This window comes from Brachyistius frenatus, unplaced genomic scaffold, assembly GCF_029030835.1.
Source record: "Brachyistius frenatus isolate BFR_SWC_R1_liver_20210118 unplaced genomic scaffold, ASM2903083v1 Contig_28, whole genome shotgun sequence".
NCBI classification, from domain to species: Eukaryota; Metazoa; Chordata; class Actinopteri; family Embiotocidae; genus Brachyistius; species Brachyistius frenatus.
The window spans coordinates 841,890-863,257 of record NW_027210627.1 but is presented as its reverse complement, the minus strand read 5'-3'; the positions used below and the strand labels follow the sequence as shown (position 1 = coordinate 863,257).

At 39.0% G+C, this 21,368-nt stretch overlaps 1 protein-coding gene across 2 annotated transcripts; it reads right to left on the bottom strand.

Moving 5' to 3' along the window:
- Positions 1 to 201: 201 nt before the first annotated feature.
- LOC138621031 (ly6/PLAUR domain-containing protein 1-like) lies at positions 202 to 21,073 on the bottom strand. 2 transcript variants are annotated; one of them, XM_069698764.1, is made up of 3 exons: positions 20,916 to 21,073; positions 18,425 to 18,556; positions 202 to 3,705 (listed from the first exon to the last, which is right to left on the bottom strand). In XM_069698764.1, the coding sequence occupies exons 1-3, from the start codon at positions 20,962 to 20,964 to the stop codon at positions 3,473 to 3,475; spliced, it is 414 nt and encodes a 137-aa protein (XP_069554865.1). In that variant the 5' UTR covers positions 20,965 to 21,073; the 3' UTR covers positions 202 to 3,472. The 2 variants fall into 2 exon arrangements, with proteins under 2 accessions (XP_069554865.1, XP_069554864.1); XM_069698763.1 differs by lacking the exon at positions 20,916 to 21,073 and adding an exon at positions 20,582 to 20,715.
- Between the last annotated feature and the right edge of the window lie 295 nt (positions 21,074 to 21,368).

Below are 21,368 nucleotides of genomic sequence, written 5' to 3'. Positions count from 1 at the left end.
GTTTCAAACTTTCAGTCTGCTGGCCAACAATCTCTTGACATGGTTTTGGTCTGTATGGTTGTGTTAAGTTTAACTTCTCCCCCTTACCACCTCCTGTGTCTGTCACTCCACCCACCAGAGGTTCCCTGCATGTCTTATCCTGTGTCTCTCTGCTAGCAGCACTGAAGTGCAACGAAGAGAGGCTGCAGATATCAATATCGCTGACAAGGCAAGGCTAATTTATTGGTATAGCACATTTCATACACAACCACGAATCAAGGTGCTTTTCATAAGGTTTAAAAGGAAATTTAACCCTCAGAGACCCGCGACCGAGATGCCCATGTTTTTCCAGTGTGGGATTAAGGGGGAACTGTTGGCAAAAATGGAATATAACATTCATAATGATGTTTTCATATGGTAGAATCACCTCAAAATAAGACTCTTGTTTTTGTTACCTTATAATGAGTCCTTAATATCTCCATAGGTAGCAGGTCCTTTCATATATGCAACTTAAACATTTTTTTTTTTTAGTCCAATTGTATGTATGTGTGTTTCTTTAAATGTGTTATAAATGTGCAGGAAAATGATAAAACTGTTACTTTTTGACAGGCAGTAAAGTTATCTTATCTTGAAAGTAACATTGAAGGGGCATGAAATGAGCGGAGTAATGATGAAATGCTGCCTCAACATATTTTTTTACAATATATTTTGTAACTCTGGCTTTCATAAGAAAGAGTGCAAAGCTGCTGTTTGAAAGTCTTTGTGTTTACTTTGTGTATACTTGCTATCGGATCCTCACCTGTTTCATAAATAATATTGTCGGTGATTGCTGTTTTATCATTGTTTATTCTGTAAATCTGGCTTTCCTATAGCCATTGCCCAGCCACTGATGTGTGTGTGTGTATGGAGCCTTATTTTGTTAATGGCAAGTATTGTATATTCATCAAAGGATACTACTTACTTTTCAAGGGCCATAATCATGTAAGAAGAACAAACAATTTTTTTTTTTTTTACATTTTACAGTATATATCATGTATACAGATATTTTTCATATTGGTGTTGAGGGTGGCATTGACAGTGGCATTGACAGTGGCCCTGACGGTCAAAACCATAGACTATATAAAAGTGGACGTAGCTTCCAGGTCTGACAAGGGAAGCCAATGCAGAAGTTCCTCAGTGTACAAAACCACAGAGGGCCACAAGGGGTTGGCTCTAATTGGGCTCTATTGAATCCCATTCAACTTGTCACATGAAATACAAAGTCAATTTTCTTTTCCATGTCATAATGGTGTCATTCACTAAAGTCATTTCTTTTTAGTTTTCTAGCAGCACCTCTGAAAATAATTACATATTTAATGAAACTTTAGGCCCCAAAATGTGGTATTTTTGGGGGCGTGTATGTTTGATTGACATGCCTGTGGTGCAGTCAGGGTACCACTATAGGCAGGTGTGGCATAGTGTCGTTGGGATTCCAATTAGATCGAGTCAGATCCACCGTTCGCTCCTCCCCAGTTAGTCCAAATATGGTCACTTCTGGCTCCAAAATAACAAGATGGCAATTGCTGAAATACCGAACATGAGGCTTCAGAGTGGCAGTTCACAAACCAATTATTGGCATTACTGTTGGTTATCGCTTGGTCAAAACACAATAACAATTTCAGAAAACACAACATTTCAGAAAACTTAAGGACATTTCACATAACACAACATTTCAGAAGACACAAGAAATTTAGGAAAACAAAAACATTTAAGAAAACACATTTCAGAGAACACAACATTTAAAAACATTTTTAAAATGTCTCATGAAACAAAACATTTCAGAAAACAACCAAATATTGTTGTCCTGCCCTTTCTGTTTTGTGAAATGTTGTTATTTTTTCTAAAATCTCATGCATTGTGAAATGTCGAGGTGTTTTTTAAAATGTCGTGTTTTGTGTAATGTTGCTGCATTTTCTGAAATGTTGTGTTTTGCGAAATTTCATTTTATTTTCCGAAATATGTTTTGTGGAATATGTTTCTAAAATGTAAGGTTTTGTGAAGTGTCTGTGTTTTCTAAATTGCTGTTGCGTTTTGACCCTCAGGGTCACCAAACTGATCTGACTGCAATGGATGTTAACAATTATGAGAGGAAGGAGAGTTTTTTTTTTTATATATCTGATACAATTTATCTTAACTGCAGGGGGTTTTTTTTTCACCAAAAATTATTAAACAAGATTATGTTTGTACATATCATACATACTCTTTTTCGGCTTGTTAATACATTGCAGAATTAATACAAAATAATGGTATTCATACAGCAGAATTCTCCGGTTAATTCTGGAGATCTTTTCTCATCTTCCCTTCAATATGCCTTATTTGACCTCGTAGTGAAAAGACAAATAGAGATGAGCCACCTGCTATCCAACAATTTAGTGAGAAGCGGTTTAATCCATGATTCTGTTCTCCACCTCACCTTAGTCAGCTCCTCCTGAAGCTGCATAATGATTCTGTTTGTGGCATGACAAAATCTACAGAGCACTGGAGAACGTTCTATTCTCCAGTGCTCTGTAGATTTTGTGCTTCGGCACAGGCGACAGCCACGGCTGGAGGCATTATATTTTCAGGTTGTCAGTCTGTGTGTCCTAGGCTTGTGTATACAATATCTCAAGGATGCCTTAAGGGAATGTCTTGAAATTTAGCACAAACGCTCCAGTGGACTAAAGAAGAAACTGATTAGGTCCACCTGGTCAAAGGTGAAGGTCACTGGGACCTCACATCCGTCACATCTGACTGTCCTATTCTTGTGGACATAATATGTCAGGAACATCTTGAAAGAATTTCTTCATATTTGGTACAAACATTCACTTGGACTTAATGATGATCTCATAAGGTTTTGGTGGTCAAAAGTCTCTGTGACCTAATGTCCGTCCAATCCATCCATCCCATTCTCATGAACCTGTTATCTCATCAACGCCTTAAGGGAATTTCTTCAAATTTGGTACAAACATTCACTTGGACTTAATGATGATCTCATAAGGTTTTGGTGGTCAAAGGTCCCTGTGACCTGATGTCTGTCCAATCCATCTGTTCCATTCTCATGAACGTGTTACATCAGGAACGCCTTACTGGAATTTCTTCAAAATGGTACAGACATTCATTTGGACTCAAGGGTTAACTGATACGATTTATCTGGTCAAAGGTCAAGGTCGCTGTGACCTCACATCCGTCTCATGCTCATGAACTTATCTCAAGAACGCCTTGACTGTGTAGGAACATTGATGTTAACTTCAATTTGACTTGTTGGTGAAGGTATACAACCATCTAGTTGTTTTTTAACCTGGGAGGCAAGTTGCGAAAGAACGGCAGAGTCTCAAGAGAAAAAAAATACTGTATAAAGCTTGCTCACATGTCTACAGTACATTTCACAGTACGTTATGTCTTATCTCCAGTTCACGCCATTTACATTGTCAGTACTGGAACATTTTGCAAACACATCTGAACTGGGTGTATTCTGTCAGCACAGAGCGAAGGACAGCAGGATGAGGGAAAACACAAGGAGCCACGGTGTGTTCAAGGTGACGGCAGCGGACAGCTGGGGCCGTTTCTTCTGGCGTGGTCCGTTGCACAGTGGTGTGTTACAGCAGGTGATGCACACTGAGTTCAGCTTGCTGGTGCAGAACTGCTGGTAGCCAGAAGAAGCGATAAGACAGGCTCCTGATGACGCGCAGGACTTACGGTAGTGTATTCCTAAAAATAAAGACAGAGATTGATGCATTATGAACGTAATGAAAGGATTACAGTTTGTGTGTAGGTGTGAGAGAGGGAGATAAACAGTGAGATAGGTGCACGTAAATGGGGATAAATAGGATCTTTTCTTTTATCTCGCGGATCCCAATTTGAAGGAAAACATATTTTCAAAATCTCCTAATGCTCGGTTGCTCTAATGCAGCGAAGTCATTACACTTTGAAACAGTCTGTGCCTTTACAAGATATGCACATAATTGTGATTGTCAGTGTGACATAATCAGTCCGTGAATGAGGAAAAAATTAAATGTTCTTGCTTTTTATCAGCTGCTCCACGTGTGTGTAACTGTATTTTCTCTTGGAGACAGTTATTCTAACCACGCAGTTACAGAATGGATTGTAAAACCAAACAAATCTGTGTAATTTTGGAAAAGAAAAATCCATCCTCCAAATATGTAGATGTATTTCCAAATTCTGCATTCAATTGTCAAAGCTCTTCTGGAAAATATCTCAGATTGAGGCTCCACCAGCAATAATCCACATCACAATGTAATATGGATAGGAAGCTTTAGGAATTAAAGATGACAACCTCAGTTGTGACATTTCCCCCCAATATTTCTATATATATATATATATATATATATAGTTGTGTGTGTGTATATATATATATATACACACACAACTGATTTATATGAAAAACTAGTTGGAACATGTCAAAATTGTTTATGAGATTACTGGGGAGAAGCTTTAACATTTGGCTGGCATTTTATTTAAAAGAAATTTAGATATGAGCTCATGAACTTCCAATAACCCCTGAAATATTTCTCTCCTCTCGCCACCCAAGTGCAACAGATGAAGGCACAGTAACACATCATTTAAAATGTGCATCCTGCCATGTCTTACATACTGCAAATATCAGGGGACGTCCCAGAAGGTGTTGAGTAATCCAGTGGAAACACAGTGTGAAATGTTGCAAAGCTCCGGCGGGGAACGTCATGTCTAAAATCTCTCTTATGCCATGTTTATATCCCAAATTTTGGCTGTCAGCCTTTTAAAAGATGTCAGACACTTTTGAAAATCTCTGTTACTCTCTGCAAACCTTGAAATGGCAGTTTATATTACAAACACAACACAAAAAGAAATAGGCAAATACAATTATGTAAAAATTAAGCCAGTGCATCCTATGAAAATTGTTGTCTTTTGTACATATTTGGACAAACCAACATTTGATCCTCTTTGAAACAGTGCCTATCCATAAACATGGTCTAATTCAACTACACAAGGCAAATTAACTTAAAAAATAAAATAAAAAATAAAAATATCAATAGTTGTGATATTGTTCTGTGGAAAAACTACACCTTTGGCATCATAAGCTTGTATTGCAGAAATAACTTCCTGTTGGCATTTTGCCTAATTGTCCATGTCCATGTCCAAATATAACAATTTGTCCATTTTCTTTGTGATTGTAGATGTATACGCTTTGACACCAACAGCTGTAAAGGTTCCATTTTTTTTTTTTTTTTGGAGACTTCTTTTTTTTTTTATCAAATGGTCTGTTGTTGGGCTGAATTTGCTGGTGCAGCCAGTTGTGGAAAAAGTTGAGGAAAAAGTTGTGTCATTTGAAGTCTATACTTATTGTAGATGATTTTCGTCACCTTGAAATTATTTTATTTCAAATAATTTGAATATCTTTTTGAATACCTTGCCAGACTCATAAACATCCACAACCTTTTCTCTGAAAGCCTTAGTGAGCTCTTTAGACCTCGGCATGATGACACCACACACTTCAGTACCAAGTTCTGCATGAAACTGAAATTAAGTTGTCTTTGTAATTTGATTGAATGTGTCACTTTTATTAATAGGCACTGTTTCATAGAGGATCCAGTGTTTGCTTGTTAAAAAAATAAGTCAACAATGTCCACTTACTTTTTCACAACTGTATGTGAAATAACAAAGTGAGAAAAATCCTGTGGTTGTAAATGGCCTTATAGTGCGTTTTTATTTTTTTTAAATCTTGCGCAGTATTTGGAAAATAGCAAGAGCCGATAACATGGGCAGCCAGTGGAAAATGAGCAGCAGTGAAAGCGGGAAGTGTCACTGACAGAGAATAAATATTTCATGGCTTTTATTATCCTCAACAGTAACATGAGCTATTTATCAGAGCCGCCGTCATGCACACAAACTTCTCAGCTCCTCTTCAAACTCTTTCATAACTTCACTTTTTATTTTATTTCAGTCCATTCACCACTCTGTTTGAGCATAATAGTTTTTACCTTTATAGTTTTATAGTAATCAGACTTCCAGTTTTATTATTTTTCCACTCTTGAATCCATAAAAAAAATTCTTTTAAAATTTGTTGTCTGATTTATCGCTCATACTTTGCACTATTTATGGACTGCTTACTATAAAAGAGTTATGGGTATGAGGTTCTTCCATCAAAATTAAACATTGCTCTCAGAGCACCTCCACGAATAGACCAGGGCAGTCGTAGCAGATAAATGTGCTGCGAAGGTGCTGCACTTTAAATACAATACTAAAACTGACAGAGGAGTGATTTGGGGCAAACGCCTCAGCATGGCTTTTGTTGAGAAGACTTTGATTCAGCTTTAACGTATCTTCTAATTTTGTCGTTGCAGGGCTGTTTTCTTTATTTTTTTTTAATTTCTAATTAATAGAAAAGTTAAAGAGATGCCGTCAAAGTCTGCTACAGATCACGGAGTTTCTTTTTCAACTGTTTTAAAATAATACACTCAAATTCTACATGTAGCAATTTTGAGCATGAACAATATTTACAGTGACGTGCCACATTTGTTAAACAAATACCAGCCTGGTGAATCCCACAGGAAAACCTTCACTTTATAACGTTAGAGCACTCAGGGGGGAGATTTAATTTAATTTGTGTTTGGGAATTCGAAGATTCAGCACTTCAATCTAAATCATGCTGTTGAGTTAATTTATGCGTGACATTTCTTATCAACTTTGGAGTGCTGAGAGAACCAGCAGACTTCAGTCAATCAGCATGGTCGGCTGCACAGGGAGGACTGAGCCGTCCAACATGTCAAAACCTCTGGAGAACCTTCGACTGCTCCTCTGAACAATGTTTGAACCAAATAAATCATTCAACCACTGACACGGTTTCTACTCCTGTTTAAGAGTCAACACAAGCACTTATGTTATATCCAGTGTTATAATGTCAGTTCAAACTTAAATGTCAGCTAGAAACATTTATCCAAATAGAGTACTTAGTTTTTCTTTTACTTTAGAAAAAAAAAAAAGCACTGTTATTAACAGTGACCGGACTGACCTTGACATTTGGAAAATATCACATTTCTTCCTGTAGATGGAAGACTGTGTGTTCAACATATATCAATCTGCTATGTAGATTTTATTATCCATCTAAATCAAACTTGACTCCGCAGTGAAATTAGATGGCAGTTGTTTTATGAGCTGACATAAAGGTGCCATCCAGATACAGTGGGTACGGAAAGTATTCAGACCCCTTTACATTTTTCACTCTTTGTTTCATTGCAGCCATTTGCTAAAATCAAAAAAGTTCATTTTATTTCTCATTAATGTACACTCAGCACCCCATCTTGACAGAAAAAAACAGAAATGTATAAATTTGTGCAAATTTATTAAAAAAGAAAAACTGAAATATCACATGGTCATAAGTATTCAGACCCTTTGCTGTGACACTCATATTTAACTCACATGCTGTCCATTTCTTCTGATCCTCCTTGAGATGGTTCTACTCCTTCATTGGAGTCCAGCTGTGTTTAATTAAACTGATTGGACTTGATTAGGAAAGGCACACACCTGTCTATATAAGACCTCACAGCTCACAGTGCATGTCAGAGCAAATGAGAATCATGAGGTCGAAGGAACTGTCCAAGGAGCTCAGAGACAGAATTGTGGCAAGGCACAGATCTGGCCAAGGTTACAAAATAATTTCTGCAGCACTCAAGGTTCCTAAGAGCACAGTGGCCTCCATAATCCTTAAATGGAAGAAGTTTGGGACGACCAGAACTCTTCCTAGACCTGGCCGTCCAGCCAAACTGAGCAATCGTGGGAGAAGAGCCTTGGTGAGAGAGGTAAAGAAGAACCCAAAGATCACTGTGGCTGAGCTCCAGAGATGCAGTAGGGAGATGGGAGAAAGTTCCACAAAGTCAACTATCACTGCAGCCCTCCGCCAGTCGGGGCTTTATGGCAGAGTGGCCCGACGGAAGCCTCTCCTCAGTGCAAGACATATGAAAGCCCACATAGAGTTTGCCAAAAAAACACATGAAGGACTCCCAGACTATGAGAAATAAGATTCTCTGGTTTGATGAGACCAAGATTGAACTTTTTGGTGTTAATTCTAAGCGGTATGTGTGGAGAAAACCAGGCACTGCTCATCACCTGCCCAATACAATCCCAACAGTGAAACATGGTGGTGGCAGCATCATGCTATGGGGGTGTTTTTCAGCTGCAGGGACAGGACGACTGGTTGATAGAAGATATAAGAGATATCCTGGAAGAAAACCTCTTCCAGAGTGCTCTGGACCTCAGACTGGGCCGAAGGTTCACCTTCCAACAAGACAATGACCCTAAGCACACAGCTAAAATAACAAAGGAGTGGCTTCAGAACAACTCTGTGACCATTCTTGACTGGCCCAGCCAGAGCCCTGACCTAAACCCAATTGAGCATCTCTGGAGAGACCTGAAAATGTCTGTCCACCAACGTTCACCATCCAACCTGACGGAACTGGAGAGGATCTGCAAGGAAGAATGGCAGAGGATCCCCAAATCCAGGTGTGAAAAGCTTGTTGCATCATTCCCAAGAAGACTCATGGCTGTACTAGCTCAAAAGGGTGCTTCTACTCAATACTGAGCAAAGGGTCTGAATACTTATGACCATGTGATATTTCAGTTTTTCTTTTTTAATAAATTTGCACAAATTTCTACATTTCTGTTTTTTTCTGTCAAGATGGGGTGCTGAGTGTACATTAATGAGAAATAAAATGAACTTTTTTGATTTTAGCAAATGGCTGCAATGAAACAAAGAGTGAAAAATGTAAAGGGGTCTGAATACTTTCCGTACCCACTGTAAATGGTCAGTGGAGACAAAAAAAAATTGATACCAGGTACTTTTGGTGAGGAAAGCCAGAATTTCATCAACAAATTACAGTTTTTCTCATCACTTGAAAAAGCATTCAACTCTTTGATTGCTTTTATCAATTTATTTATTTGTCAGCAGCAGTTATGTGACTAAACCCAAACAGGATTTGTCCCAAACTTATGAAATTTCTCTACCCGCGTTTAGAACATGATTCAATGCCATTTTCCTCATAGACTCTTCCTTTAAGTAATCAGCTGTTTGCCTAGTATGCTTTACTTGAAATCTTTTCAACTCGTGATAAACATCACACCAGGGAGTCACACATCCTTGATGAGAACAGCCCAATTTGGCCAAGTTTGGCCTGCATCTTCTTTGTTTTGGCCCACCATGGTATTTGACCAGCTCGTAGCTATTCTCCTTATTGGTAAGTGCTCTAAAATCTTAACCGTAATAACTATGAACAGTAAATAAACAGTAAAAGTTCATAATTTAAGTTTTATGGCAATGTACAGCAGAGTGCTGTTAAGCTTTCCTGTTAAATTCTTTTGACCCACATCTTATCTTCGAAGAATGATTGTTTTCTCTCTTTCTTTCCTTGAGATCGAGGCAGCGGCTCAGTGACAAGAGAACATTTTGAAAACATTGGCAAGAGAACTGTTTTTGACAATAATTTCTGCAAAATAAGATTTAAGAGTGTTGAAATATTATTTGAGATTTATAATTATTTAATTTTCTGTAAAATATATAATACATTTAATGAAATGTAATTTTACATAATGGAAACATTTATTTTTGGACAGGTAAGGTTTAGGAACAGATAACAGTTTGCATTAAAAATACTGTGTTTGCTACATAAGTTATGTTATGTACATACATTAATTATAGTACAAAAGTTAAAATAAGTCAACATTTTGTTTTTACATTCATCCGACTTCCTTTGTTACTCTTTATACTTCGTCACCTAGCTTCCTCCATTGCTCCCGTCATAATTACTACATCCACTAAAGGGTCACTATGATCATAAATATAGGTCATTTTACCCCAGTTCAACAAACAACCATTGTTTTCTTTTTTTCGTGTGACATCCAGCAAACAACTGAGAGCACAGTGTGCTTCGAACACCCGAAACTTCAGAACGTAGAGGAGTAAGCGCCATTCATGTGATCTTAAATCTTTCAATACACATTTCACTTTTAAACCAAACTGTACCTCCACAATTTGGCTTCAAATACATTTTTTTATATATATATATATTTGTAATTGAAATAAAACATACCAAAACCATAAAATAAAAAAAAATTAAAAAAAAGTATGTATGATTTACTAAGAGTTTAATAGTACAAACTTTGTAAATGTGCTAAACCAGGATTGTGTGACAGCTTGATCAGATTTGACTGACAGTGACTAAGTACTTGCATGGATTCTGCTGCTATAGCCTGATTGGTACATTGAAGTTTGTGACATCACTTTTTTTTCCAAGTGAGCCACGCCCACACTTGAATCCCGTGAGAAGGAGAACGATCAAAACGAACAAAATACAGAGTTTTCGATCGTAAAATAACTACAAATAATGAGTTGTGGGTTCATGTTGGATTTAGTAACTCAGTACGAAGCTGAGAAAATGTTTTCATGTTCTTTAATATGTTGTTTTGACTTACCTGCAATGGTACTGATCACATAAGAATGTCACAGGCTTAAACTTTTAACCTCGAGAAGCCAATGAAGCAGTTATTCAGCAACAATAATGCATCTATCTGCTTGTCTAAGCAAACTATAATTTTTGAAAGCTTTGTGCATCCAAAGTCCATTATATACTTCACAGCCATGAACGGTTCCTTTTTTTAACCAAATTAATACTGTGTCTCACCATATTCTCATTTCCTTTTGCCTGATAGAGAAAATTAACTTTTGTGAATTGCAAAAGCTAATTTAGATAAGCCATGAAATCAGGGAGACACGGCTGCAGTCGCCGATGTCTGCATCCTGCTCTGTGTCGCTTTGTGGTGTCTTCGTTGGGAGGAGCGGCGGACGGGACGGGGTCATCCATTGTTGTTACACAATCTGAAGTGGCCCACTGACGGTGAATTAGTCGGGCATTACCACATTTAATCTGAGCTGTCGGAGCTGCGCTGGATTCTGGGAGATTCTGAGGAGAGATCTAGTCTGATATCGGCTTTAAGGCCACTTAGTCGCCATCCCAGACGAATTCACATCCTGGACGCGGTCATCATAGCCTCGTTCTGACCGCCAGCCCAAATCAGTTTTTGGGCTGGCGTCCAGATTTCTGAAAGTCTGGACGGTAAAAAAATACATTAAATACATTTAACATTTGAATCAGATTTCGTCTGGATGCTGTCTCAGCCTGGAAGTTCTGGTGGTCGCTCGGATCAGATTTCTTGCGTCACTCGCAATGTGACCCACGACGACGACGACGTCATTTTCAGAGTGACTCAGTGACCAGAATCTATGCTACCACCAGCAGCGCTATCAGAGAGTGTCGATTTTGGCGCTATGGAGGACAACAACAACCGTCAATGGACAGAAGCCAAAATAAACATTTTTATGTAAGTTCAATAAGGAAAATCTGTAACCTCTGATCATGGCTTCGGTGAATAAACCCTGCTGTGCTATCTTCTGCGTCACTTCTGCTTTTCTGCTTTTCCCTTTGACCAATGATCTTTCTGTCCGCGATTAAGAGCCAATAATGTTCTCATCCCTGTTCTTTAAATATCATCGTAATTCTGTCATTCTGCCTTTCGGACCTCTGATGGGAAAACCCCCTCCTTCCCATCACCACCTGATACTTCTGGTTATCCTGGGAATCTCCGCCGAATTTCCAATCAGTCATCTCCGATCTCCCTTCTCCCCAACCGGTCAAGGCAGATGACCGCTCACCTCTGAGCCTGGTTCTGTTGGACTTTTCTTCCTGTTACAAGGTAATTTTCCCTTCCCTCTGTCAGAGATTTTATTCCTGTTAAAGGTTTTAAAGTTTTTTTCCTCCCAGCCGTCACTCATGCAGGAAAAGTTGGGTTTCTTTCTTAAATGCCCTAAGATGTCTTATGTTGTGATTTGGCGCTACATCGATGAACACAAATACTCCACTCCAGCATTTAGGCTCCGGGAGGTCCTGTCCTATCTCCTACATCCATCTGGGACATCGCTGTACGAACCTTCCGCTCATCGTCAGAGTCTAACCGCCAGCGTTATCTTAGCTACATATTGTTACCAAAGCAGCCTATGCAGATAAGTGGTTGATGTCCGGACACACCAAATCTGATCCACACAGATAAAAGATCTCATCTGAGAAACAAATCCCATTTGCCTGCAGTCTCAACATATAAAACCCAGTTTCCAGGCTGCCCTCTTGGGTCTTCTCATGTACGCAATCAGACAATCTTACTGCTCCTTTTGAATATAGATATTGAATAGCGCCTTTGAGACTCGCAAAGATGCCTCAACAACCCACTCAGAGAAGAGAATCCACAGTTTCAGGGGGTGAAATCAAGTTTGGTTTCCACCGACACTGTCTCCTATCTGCATGGAAACAAAAGTCTTCACAAGAAAAACAACATAATTCTCTGCCCAGCCGGTGAAGTGCTACTTTCATCAGCTGCATAACGTGCTGCACTTTTCCCACATCGAGCGCTGTTGTTTGATTTTCAGAGGAATCCGAGGGAATCATTACGCTCGTTCGTCTTGTCACCGTTGCTCCACTTAGCGTGCTGCCTCTGACAGATTTGACATCTTCAGTGTGAAGACAAAACGTGGGAGAGACTCGTGCACGCTGCAGCGTTGGACGGCAGCTGTGGCACAATCATCTGTGTGCTATTTGAACATTTATTTTAAGGCAGTTTTTGGGGATGTGGCTGTTGGTTCAGTTTGATAGCCCGGCTTACAATATCATGAAGGTGTGAGTTATTTTGGCTCCTGCTGCTCGACAAAGTCTAACTTAACAGTACGTTTTTATTTGCCTTTTCAGTCTAAAGCTCTGTGATAGTGTTTCTTATGATTTTGCTGTTGGGTTAACATTTTTAAACAAAACATTGAGCCTCATTCGCCAACCTTTCAAAAGAAGACATTTCTTTTTATATCCCATTAATGCAGTTTTTACAAAAGAGTTCTGGCATTCACCAAAGTTTTTGTTTTTGTAGGTAAGAACAGAATCAAGAGCACACTTATGCACATTTGAGTGCTCACATGTTTGTGCAAAATATTTGGTTATTGTGGTTTTTTTTCAATCCTATATTATACGATTTCAATTACATTGATATTTTTGTTTTATAATTTATCTATTTTCTTTTTTTTTATAATTGTTTTTGCAAAGCGTTATGGTTGTAAATAAACACTAGCACTCCAGACTGGACAACAAACAAGCTGCCCAAGTTTCACAGGAATAAATTCCTTGTTTGTAGCTAAACGGTTTAAAACTATTTGGACTTTTACTTTTACTGATTATTTACAATTTACATTTAATCTCAAGAAGGAAATACTGCACTAAAAAAAAAAAACAGGTTTCAACGTATCTTAATCTTTTATTTAATGTGTTTTCATTTCTTTATGAGTTCCTGAGGTTCTGGCCAGTGTTGAAGCTCTCTGCGTCAGAGTTCGGGCCATTCGTCCGTGACGGCGTGGTCAGATGTTGGGCAGTTCAACGGGATCTGGAAATACAGCTGCGGCAAGGTTCTGTTTCAGAGGGTGGTTGTCGCTCATCATTGATCAGAGATCTTTTGCTGAAAAGTTCTCGATAAACCTAAAGCAGATAATGTATTTTTGGACCAAAATAATAACATGTGGTTGAAAGACACTGAACTGCTTTGTGGAACTGAAAGAATCTGCAGTCCGGTATTCATTTTCTGTAGGTTCATCGAAACGAACCATCACTGCCAGATTAAGCATCTGTTGTCAACATTAAAAAAATAATGATTAGTGCAGCTTTGAAATATTCTGACATTACAGTTATATGATTTTAAATTTTAAAAAATCCAGCTAATTACAAAAACCTAATCCTGTGACATTTTCTGCCTTTTTTAAGTTAAGTAAACTGATAGTTTTTTGATGAATTTAGCTGAGCTGAGCTGCCACATTATTTCAGCTAGCTTTTCCTCTCATTTGTGTGTCATTACATTTTCTAGCTTCCGTCCATTTCAGATTGCCCGTCAGAAACTGAAGGGTTTTTATTTCATTATTTCACTACATCTTTACGCCTCAGCTGTTAAAAGAGAGGCAGAGGACATTGGAAATGAGAGGTGGTCTGTTGGAGCACAGCAATCATCTCCCCCTTTAAATATGGTCCTCTCTGAGGCAAAGACACGCTCTTATTGTTCCTCAAGACATAATCAGAGGAAAAAAATTATGATTATAGTAATCGAAGACCGGAAGCCAGGCTGGTCTCAGGAGAGTGTGCGCTGCCTGTGTTGTCTGTCTACTCTTAGTGGTTTGATGAAGGCTGTTTGCTCTTGAGCTTTACCTCTGCGTTGTGCCAGCCTGCAGCCTCTTCCTCAGCTGAAGAGCCTGCGTGTAGATGAATTTCTACAGTTTAACGCCCTCCAGGTACAGAAGGACGAATCTCTGAGCCAGATAATAGGAAATAGCTCACTTCTGCGCTTCCACGTCTCCTACATCTACATTGTAGAACAACATGCAGACTCACAGGCCTGTAGAGGCAATCACAGGCCAAGTGTACTTAGTAAGAATCACGACTGATTATTATTCTTATCACTATAGAACACGGCACTGAGGAGGCAGTGCAATTGTGAATGTATCTATTGCATTTCAAACAGCGATAAGTTGCGGTCAGTTGAATTTCTAAGCCCTCCTTTTCATGCAGAGCAGCAATAACGATAACACTGGGAGATAAAGGTCGGGACGTACACGGGCGTTCATGCAGAAATTTTCTTATTAAAGAACTGTCGACATTATAGCGCAGCGCCTCTGCCCTTTGAATTGGGATCCACATTTTCCAAAGACAGGAACTTATTGAGTTTGCTCATCAACAGTGGAGAGAGGGAATAAAAAAAATAAAAAAAATAAACACCCTTCCAATTTTCGCTGGCTGTGAAAATGAAGGAGACGGGGAGAGTGACCTTCAGTGCTGTGTTCTGACCAGCTGGAGCAAACAGGCATGTAAATACAGCAGAAACACGCTTTTTTTATGGGTAAAAAAAAACTGCAATCCACCCACGAAGGGCTGAAGCAGAGTTTCCCTCAGGCAGAGAATGATATTTAAACCCGACATCCAGACATGGTCATAAACCTTTATAGAAGATCATGAACTTGATGAAGATCATGAATTTATGTGCTTTCTTCAGCCCGGGAAAATCTAAAAAAAATCAGGTCATTACTATCCCCCCTTGCCTCACATAATTTAACATAAACAAACTTCAACTCATTCAAAATGCAGCAGACAGAGTCATAACCAGGTCCAACAGGAGAGAGCAGAATAGATTTCAAAATTTGAATGATCACTTATAAGGCCCGCAGGGGGCTGGCGCCTGAATATATAGCAGACCTCCTGTCCCCCTACGAGCCTACATGCAACCTGAGATCCTCTGGTAGGTCGTTCCTGACCACACCACGAACTAACCACAAAACTAAAGGTGACCGGGAGTTTTCTGTTCGGGCCCTCAGTTATGGAAGGACCTGCCAGAGGAGATCAGGGACGCTGACACACTGTTTTCTTAAAGTCACTCTTAAAAATGCACTGTTTTAGACTTGCCTTTTGTTGACTGCATTTCAGTTTATTTTACTGATTGACTCTCTGTTTTTTTGTCTGTTTTCATTCTGTTGTATTTTATCATTCTACTGTTGCATATTGTGTTTTAAATGTAAAGCGCTTTGTAACTTGTTTTTGAAAAGCGCTATAGAAATAAAGTTATTATTATTATTATTATTATTATTATTATCATTATTATTATTATTATGTGTGAAGAACACACTGACAAAAGCTAAGAAAGTCCAAAGTGCCTCTTCAGGTGTAAATAGCCTCTCACCTAATGCAATGCTAATGATGTTGCCCCAAACACTGTGGTGGGTCAACAAACATTTATCAAGTTGTGATAGGTTTTCTGAAAATGCTGATTACTAGTTATTACTGTAGAGCACAATATTTACACTATATAATATGTGCAATTTTACCTACGTCTGGAGTTACAGCCACTAAACATCCATAAAGCACAACTTATACTGGATGTAATTTATTTTCTTTGTCATGACCTGTTTTAAAAACACACAACAGGAACCAAAACTCCACCACAGGCTAATAGATACAAGATAATGAACTCCCTGCAGCCAGAGTACACATGTGATTTTATTTTCATTGTGTTTAATGTTGAAAATATTGATGTCACTGTGAATAAGATGATAATTTATGTGATTCAAAATCAAAAAGACTTATCATTATTAATAAATCTAATTGCAAATATAGCAATATACTTTAACATGTTCTATATAAACATGAGATCTGTGACCCACAGATGTACTGACCAGAACATAGAACAAGTTTTTTTTTCAGGGCTTTGGTGGGCGAACTTTATGAAGGGCTTGATTTTAGAAAGACTGAAGTCATGCAACCCACCTAATTTTTATAATAAAAAAAAAATCTTTACATTTTACTTATCAAAATTGATCTCAAAAGTTTAATGCTTAGTCATACTCTACAGCCTGCTAACTTAAACCCATAGACTTTTATTTTAAATATAAACAGCACACAGCCGTTACAGTCAAGTTCACACAACACCTCTCACAAGAGGAGGATTTTAAAGAGTTTTTAAATCTGGTGTCTGGTGAGACATTCCCTCTCTGGCAGGATGAATACGTACCCAGTGTCATGCTTTTGGTCTGTTTGCTTCTCCTGTGTCTGGTTTTTGAACTTATGTCATTGCTTGTGTTTGCCCACCACTTTTTTGCACTGTGACAACTTCTATTTAATTTATTCACTGTTGTACAGCTGCAACAGGAGTCGGGTACAATAACGTGAGCATGTGTTAAGTGTTTTTTGTAATTACTCTCACTTGGCAGAAGGGGGAGAAACAATGCAGGTTTAATAGTAGATCAGATTTCATTTGCATTCCTGGTTTGATTCGGAAAACTTTTCTGACTTCATAAATTGTCCATTTTGTTTATAACATTACACCAACTCTTTCACCTCAACCAAGTCTATCTGTATCATGCTAATATTAGCCGATACGTCAGCGCTGGCGATTTATCTGTCAGACTCTATCATATTGTTTTATAACTTGCAGGATATGAGGCTTTGAAAAAGTCTGATATAACACAAAGGACACAGCTGTCACTATATCTCCCATATTTGCTTCCCTTCATTGACTCCCTGTGAAATTTAAAATCCTGCTACTCACATGAAAAAGCCTTTAATGACCAGACTCCATCATATCTTAAAGACCTCATACCATCCTAATAGAGCGTTCACTGTCAGAGTGCAGGCTCACTCGTGATTCTTAGAGTTTCCAAAAGTAGAATGGGCAGCCGGGACTTCACCTTCCAGGGCTCCTCTTCTGTGGAAGCAGCTCAAAGTTCGACACCATCTCTACTTTTAGGTTTAAAAACTTTCCTTTTTGCTAAGGTTGACTCACGTGACCCCGAACCATCCCTCACTGATGCTGCTATAGATCTAGGCTGCTACAATTCTTTTTAAAAAGGATCCTTTAATGTGGTTGTTTATGACTTAAGTATGTCATTTTGCAACTGAAAGGTGTTTTTAGACAATGTTGCATGAGGATTTCACACTTAGGACAGTCCTTTCAGGAAATGCTGATCTTGCAAACGCAATAATTAACGCAAATTCAAGCAGTGATATGTAGCATGCTTATTATCAGAGAAAGTGATTACATATTACTTTTCATTAGGTAGTTGTTAAAAAAAAAAAATGCTTAAAATTTTACCGCAAAAAACGCCACCACAAAATCAAACATTTTTCATGAAAACAATCAAAAAAATTCGGAGAAATCCAGGAGGGACTGTTGAAATAAAATCAAACTGAATTGTATGCACAACATGAACTGAAACATTTTGTTCTCATGAAAATGACGTCGTTTATACCAATGCCTGCTGTTTCTGATACTAATCTACAGCTAAGACTTTCATCCTCTAATGATAGTGCGCTCAAGGGCCTGTCCCTGCTGACCTCAGATCAGTTTGATATCTGCTCGACGCAGAGAGCCTCGCTTTTGGCTGAGTGTGCTGGAGAGCTCTCGCGCTCTCTCTTTGTATCGAGGCAGCTTCAAAACATGGCAGCAATATAAACTGTTTCCTTGGCGCCATTTCAAAACATCCTTTTGTTGACAAGATTTCCAGTGATTGAGAAAACGAAGCAGCCTGAGCAGTGAATCGTACAAACTAATCCTGCTCATGAGCAACTGGACGACAGTTTCCCACTCACAGACACTCGTCCTCTCACTTCGGTTTTAAGCTGTATCGATTTCATGCCAAAAATAAACGAAGAGCACTCCAGAAAGTCTCTAAATTAAAAAGTTGAATCTCAGCTCTGTAAAAGCACCAAAACCCAATCTACTGCCCTTTTAGGTTAAAGCCAATCTGTCCTGACTGCGCTCTGAAACCAGTTCTTGCACTGAGATGAAAACATGGTTACAAAAAGTAGACAAAGCTTACCGTCTTCCTTCACCAGAACCTCCTTCTGGCACATGTCCTGCACGTTCACGGTGCAGTTGACGATGAACTCTGGCGTGGAGCAGTCGTGTGTCATCTCCTCACACTGGTAGCACTGAATCTGCAGAGCCAGCCCTGCGACACACACACACACACACACACACACACACACACACACACACACACACACACACACACACACACACACACACACACACACACACACACACACACACACACACACACACACACACACACACAGAGAGAGACAGAGTCGATATCATTGTCACCAGCCTGTTAACAGCTTCCAGCAGTTTTCATTAATTGGGTTCCATTAATTTCCTCTAATATTGGAAAATAAAGAATTACTTTAAAGTGAAACTGAGTTTAATTTTGGTGAATATTCTGACTTTTGGTTCCCTCTGCTCCGACCATTTCAAATCAACGTGACAGAGTCTCTCAATTATTTAGCTGCGAGTGAGTTGCTGCTGGTTCATCTCTTACAGCAGCCCATTGTTGCAACATTTCATCATGTCTTGCTTTGAAGGGACGTGTTCGTGTGTTTCTGCTGTAAAACTGACTTGTTTGTACCGAGCTCGCTTTGCCGAGTTTCCCTCAGAGCACTCATTTATTTGGACGGATGGGAGAAACAGAAGTGAACTCAGGTCATGAATACAATGATCGAGTATCAATGCTGGCTTTCAGACTTCTATTACGGTTGCTTAACCAGAGCATGTGCGTTACAGTACGGAGCACAAGTACAAGTGTCCTGAATGACCAGTTTCAAACATGTTTCAGTAATTTTATAACTTTAAAAAAAGGTGACATCTAGTCAAGAGAGTCACACAAGAGAAATGAGAATGAATGCGAATGAGGGTAAGATTTTATGCACCAAATCATCACCTCTCGTATCACACTCGTGTCAGCATCTGTTGTCATATATTTAACAGCAGTCAGCTAATGTGGAGCGACAGTTTCAGTTCACTGATTGCACTGGATGCTGAGATACAAATGGTTGTGAGGTACCTTCTTAACCCTCGTGTTGTCCTTGGGTCAAAATGACCCGCAGCTGTGTTCAACCAAGTTCTATTTTATTTCTATATTTTTTATATTTTTTTGGGATCATTGGTCATCATTCTTTAAAGAAACCCTCGCAGCCTCCTTGTCACCAATGATCCCAAAAAATATGAAAATAAAATAGAACTTGGTTGAACACAGCTGCGGGTCATTTGATCCAAGGACAACACGAGGGTTAAGTATTGAATGAGTTAACTTACTTTTGGCCTTTTCTACATTTGAGAAGACATAGTTTATTTTCTAATGCACCAGCTTTATCTGACAATAATGCAACTACAAGTCATTTTAGAGATTTCATCCAAAAGATAAGCGCTTCACTCCTAAAAAGGGAAAATTCACATTACATACAGCACAGAGGCATGTTAAGGGGTAAGAAAATCAGATAAGCAGTGCTTTGAGTCAGATAAAATAAAAACACATTAAAGAAAATAGATGCAATAATTAAAAAAAAGAAGCTATATACAATACATGCCTTACAAGATCTCAGACTTTATTAGTTATTTGTGCAAGAGTGTGTCTTTGATAGCCATAATTTGGAACTACAGGCAAGAGCCATATAAAACTGTGAATATACAATACATTTAATAATATAAACACAGCAATACAGCAATAATGCAATGTGATGTACATAAAGTAGAAATCAAAGTAAGTAGTGGTATTTAACATGATAAAATGGTCACATTATGAAGAATGACGCATGTTCACCACTAAGTATACCAAAGTGAATAAATAATTAAATATCAACGGAACAATTTAATCGATATGAAATGCTAATTAGCTCTCTGGAGGGGGAATAATTTGACTACTTTTATGCACTTTGTGCTGATAATAATTCTGCACTTTCATTAACATTTTAAATGCAGGATTTTAATTTCCCGATTTTTGCTTTTACTCGAGGATGTGAATTCATTCCATCATTGCCCGAGACTGGTCAATCTCCTTCTGTCCTTTCGACAGAAGGAGAAAAGCGTTCCTCCTCTCTGAGCCACCGTGGAACATCCTAGAGAACGAAGACAGGCTTATTTGACAGTTACGAAGTGGAGTCAGATTTGGGCTCTGCGTGGTCGAGCTGTTAAAACTTACCTGGATGGTTTCGGGCGCACAGGTGAGCAGTGCCGCGGTCAGCTTTTTTGGAGTCTACAACCTCATATGGTAAAACTAAAGCCGTGGCGAGTGCTAATTTGAGTTTTGTGTGATTATAGTAACGAGCCATAATCGGAAATGTGCTTAACTTTTAAAGAAAGACAAGGTCGGATCAGCCTCCAAACTGTGCGAGCTGCTACGACCACCTTCTCTCCTCCGCGGGTCCCCTCCGCTGCTTCTCCAAAAAAAAAAAAAAAAAAAACATAAGAGGGTAGTTGGAAGTTTGGGTGTCAAACCGCAGCCTATTAAATCCCGTGACACTGTGAATCCATACCTGATCTGAAGAAGAACAGGAGCAAAGTTGAGACAGTGAACAGCCGCATCGTCCGCTTAGTGTGATTCCGAGCAGAAACATGAGAGACGGGTGGGCGCCGGCTCCGAGGTGCGAGCACAGGGCAGCAGGCAGCGTGTCATGGTGAGACCTGACATCTCCTGCGATGCTTTCAGCTCTCTTATCCGCCGCGGACTCACACACATGCGCGCGCACGGCAATACGGTGTACCACGTGATTTGACAGTGATGCTGAAGAAACTTTAAAAGCATCTTCTTTATTATTATTATTATTATTGTTATCATTGGAATCCTTAAAGCGGCTGACAGTCTGTAATAACGCCTGTATTTTTGCTCCTCCAACTATCCTAAATCTTTCTTATTGCGCCAAATAACTCCTTAGACTCTTATTTTATAGCTCATCATTTAACAGAAATGACACTATAAACTGACAGTA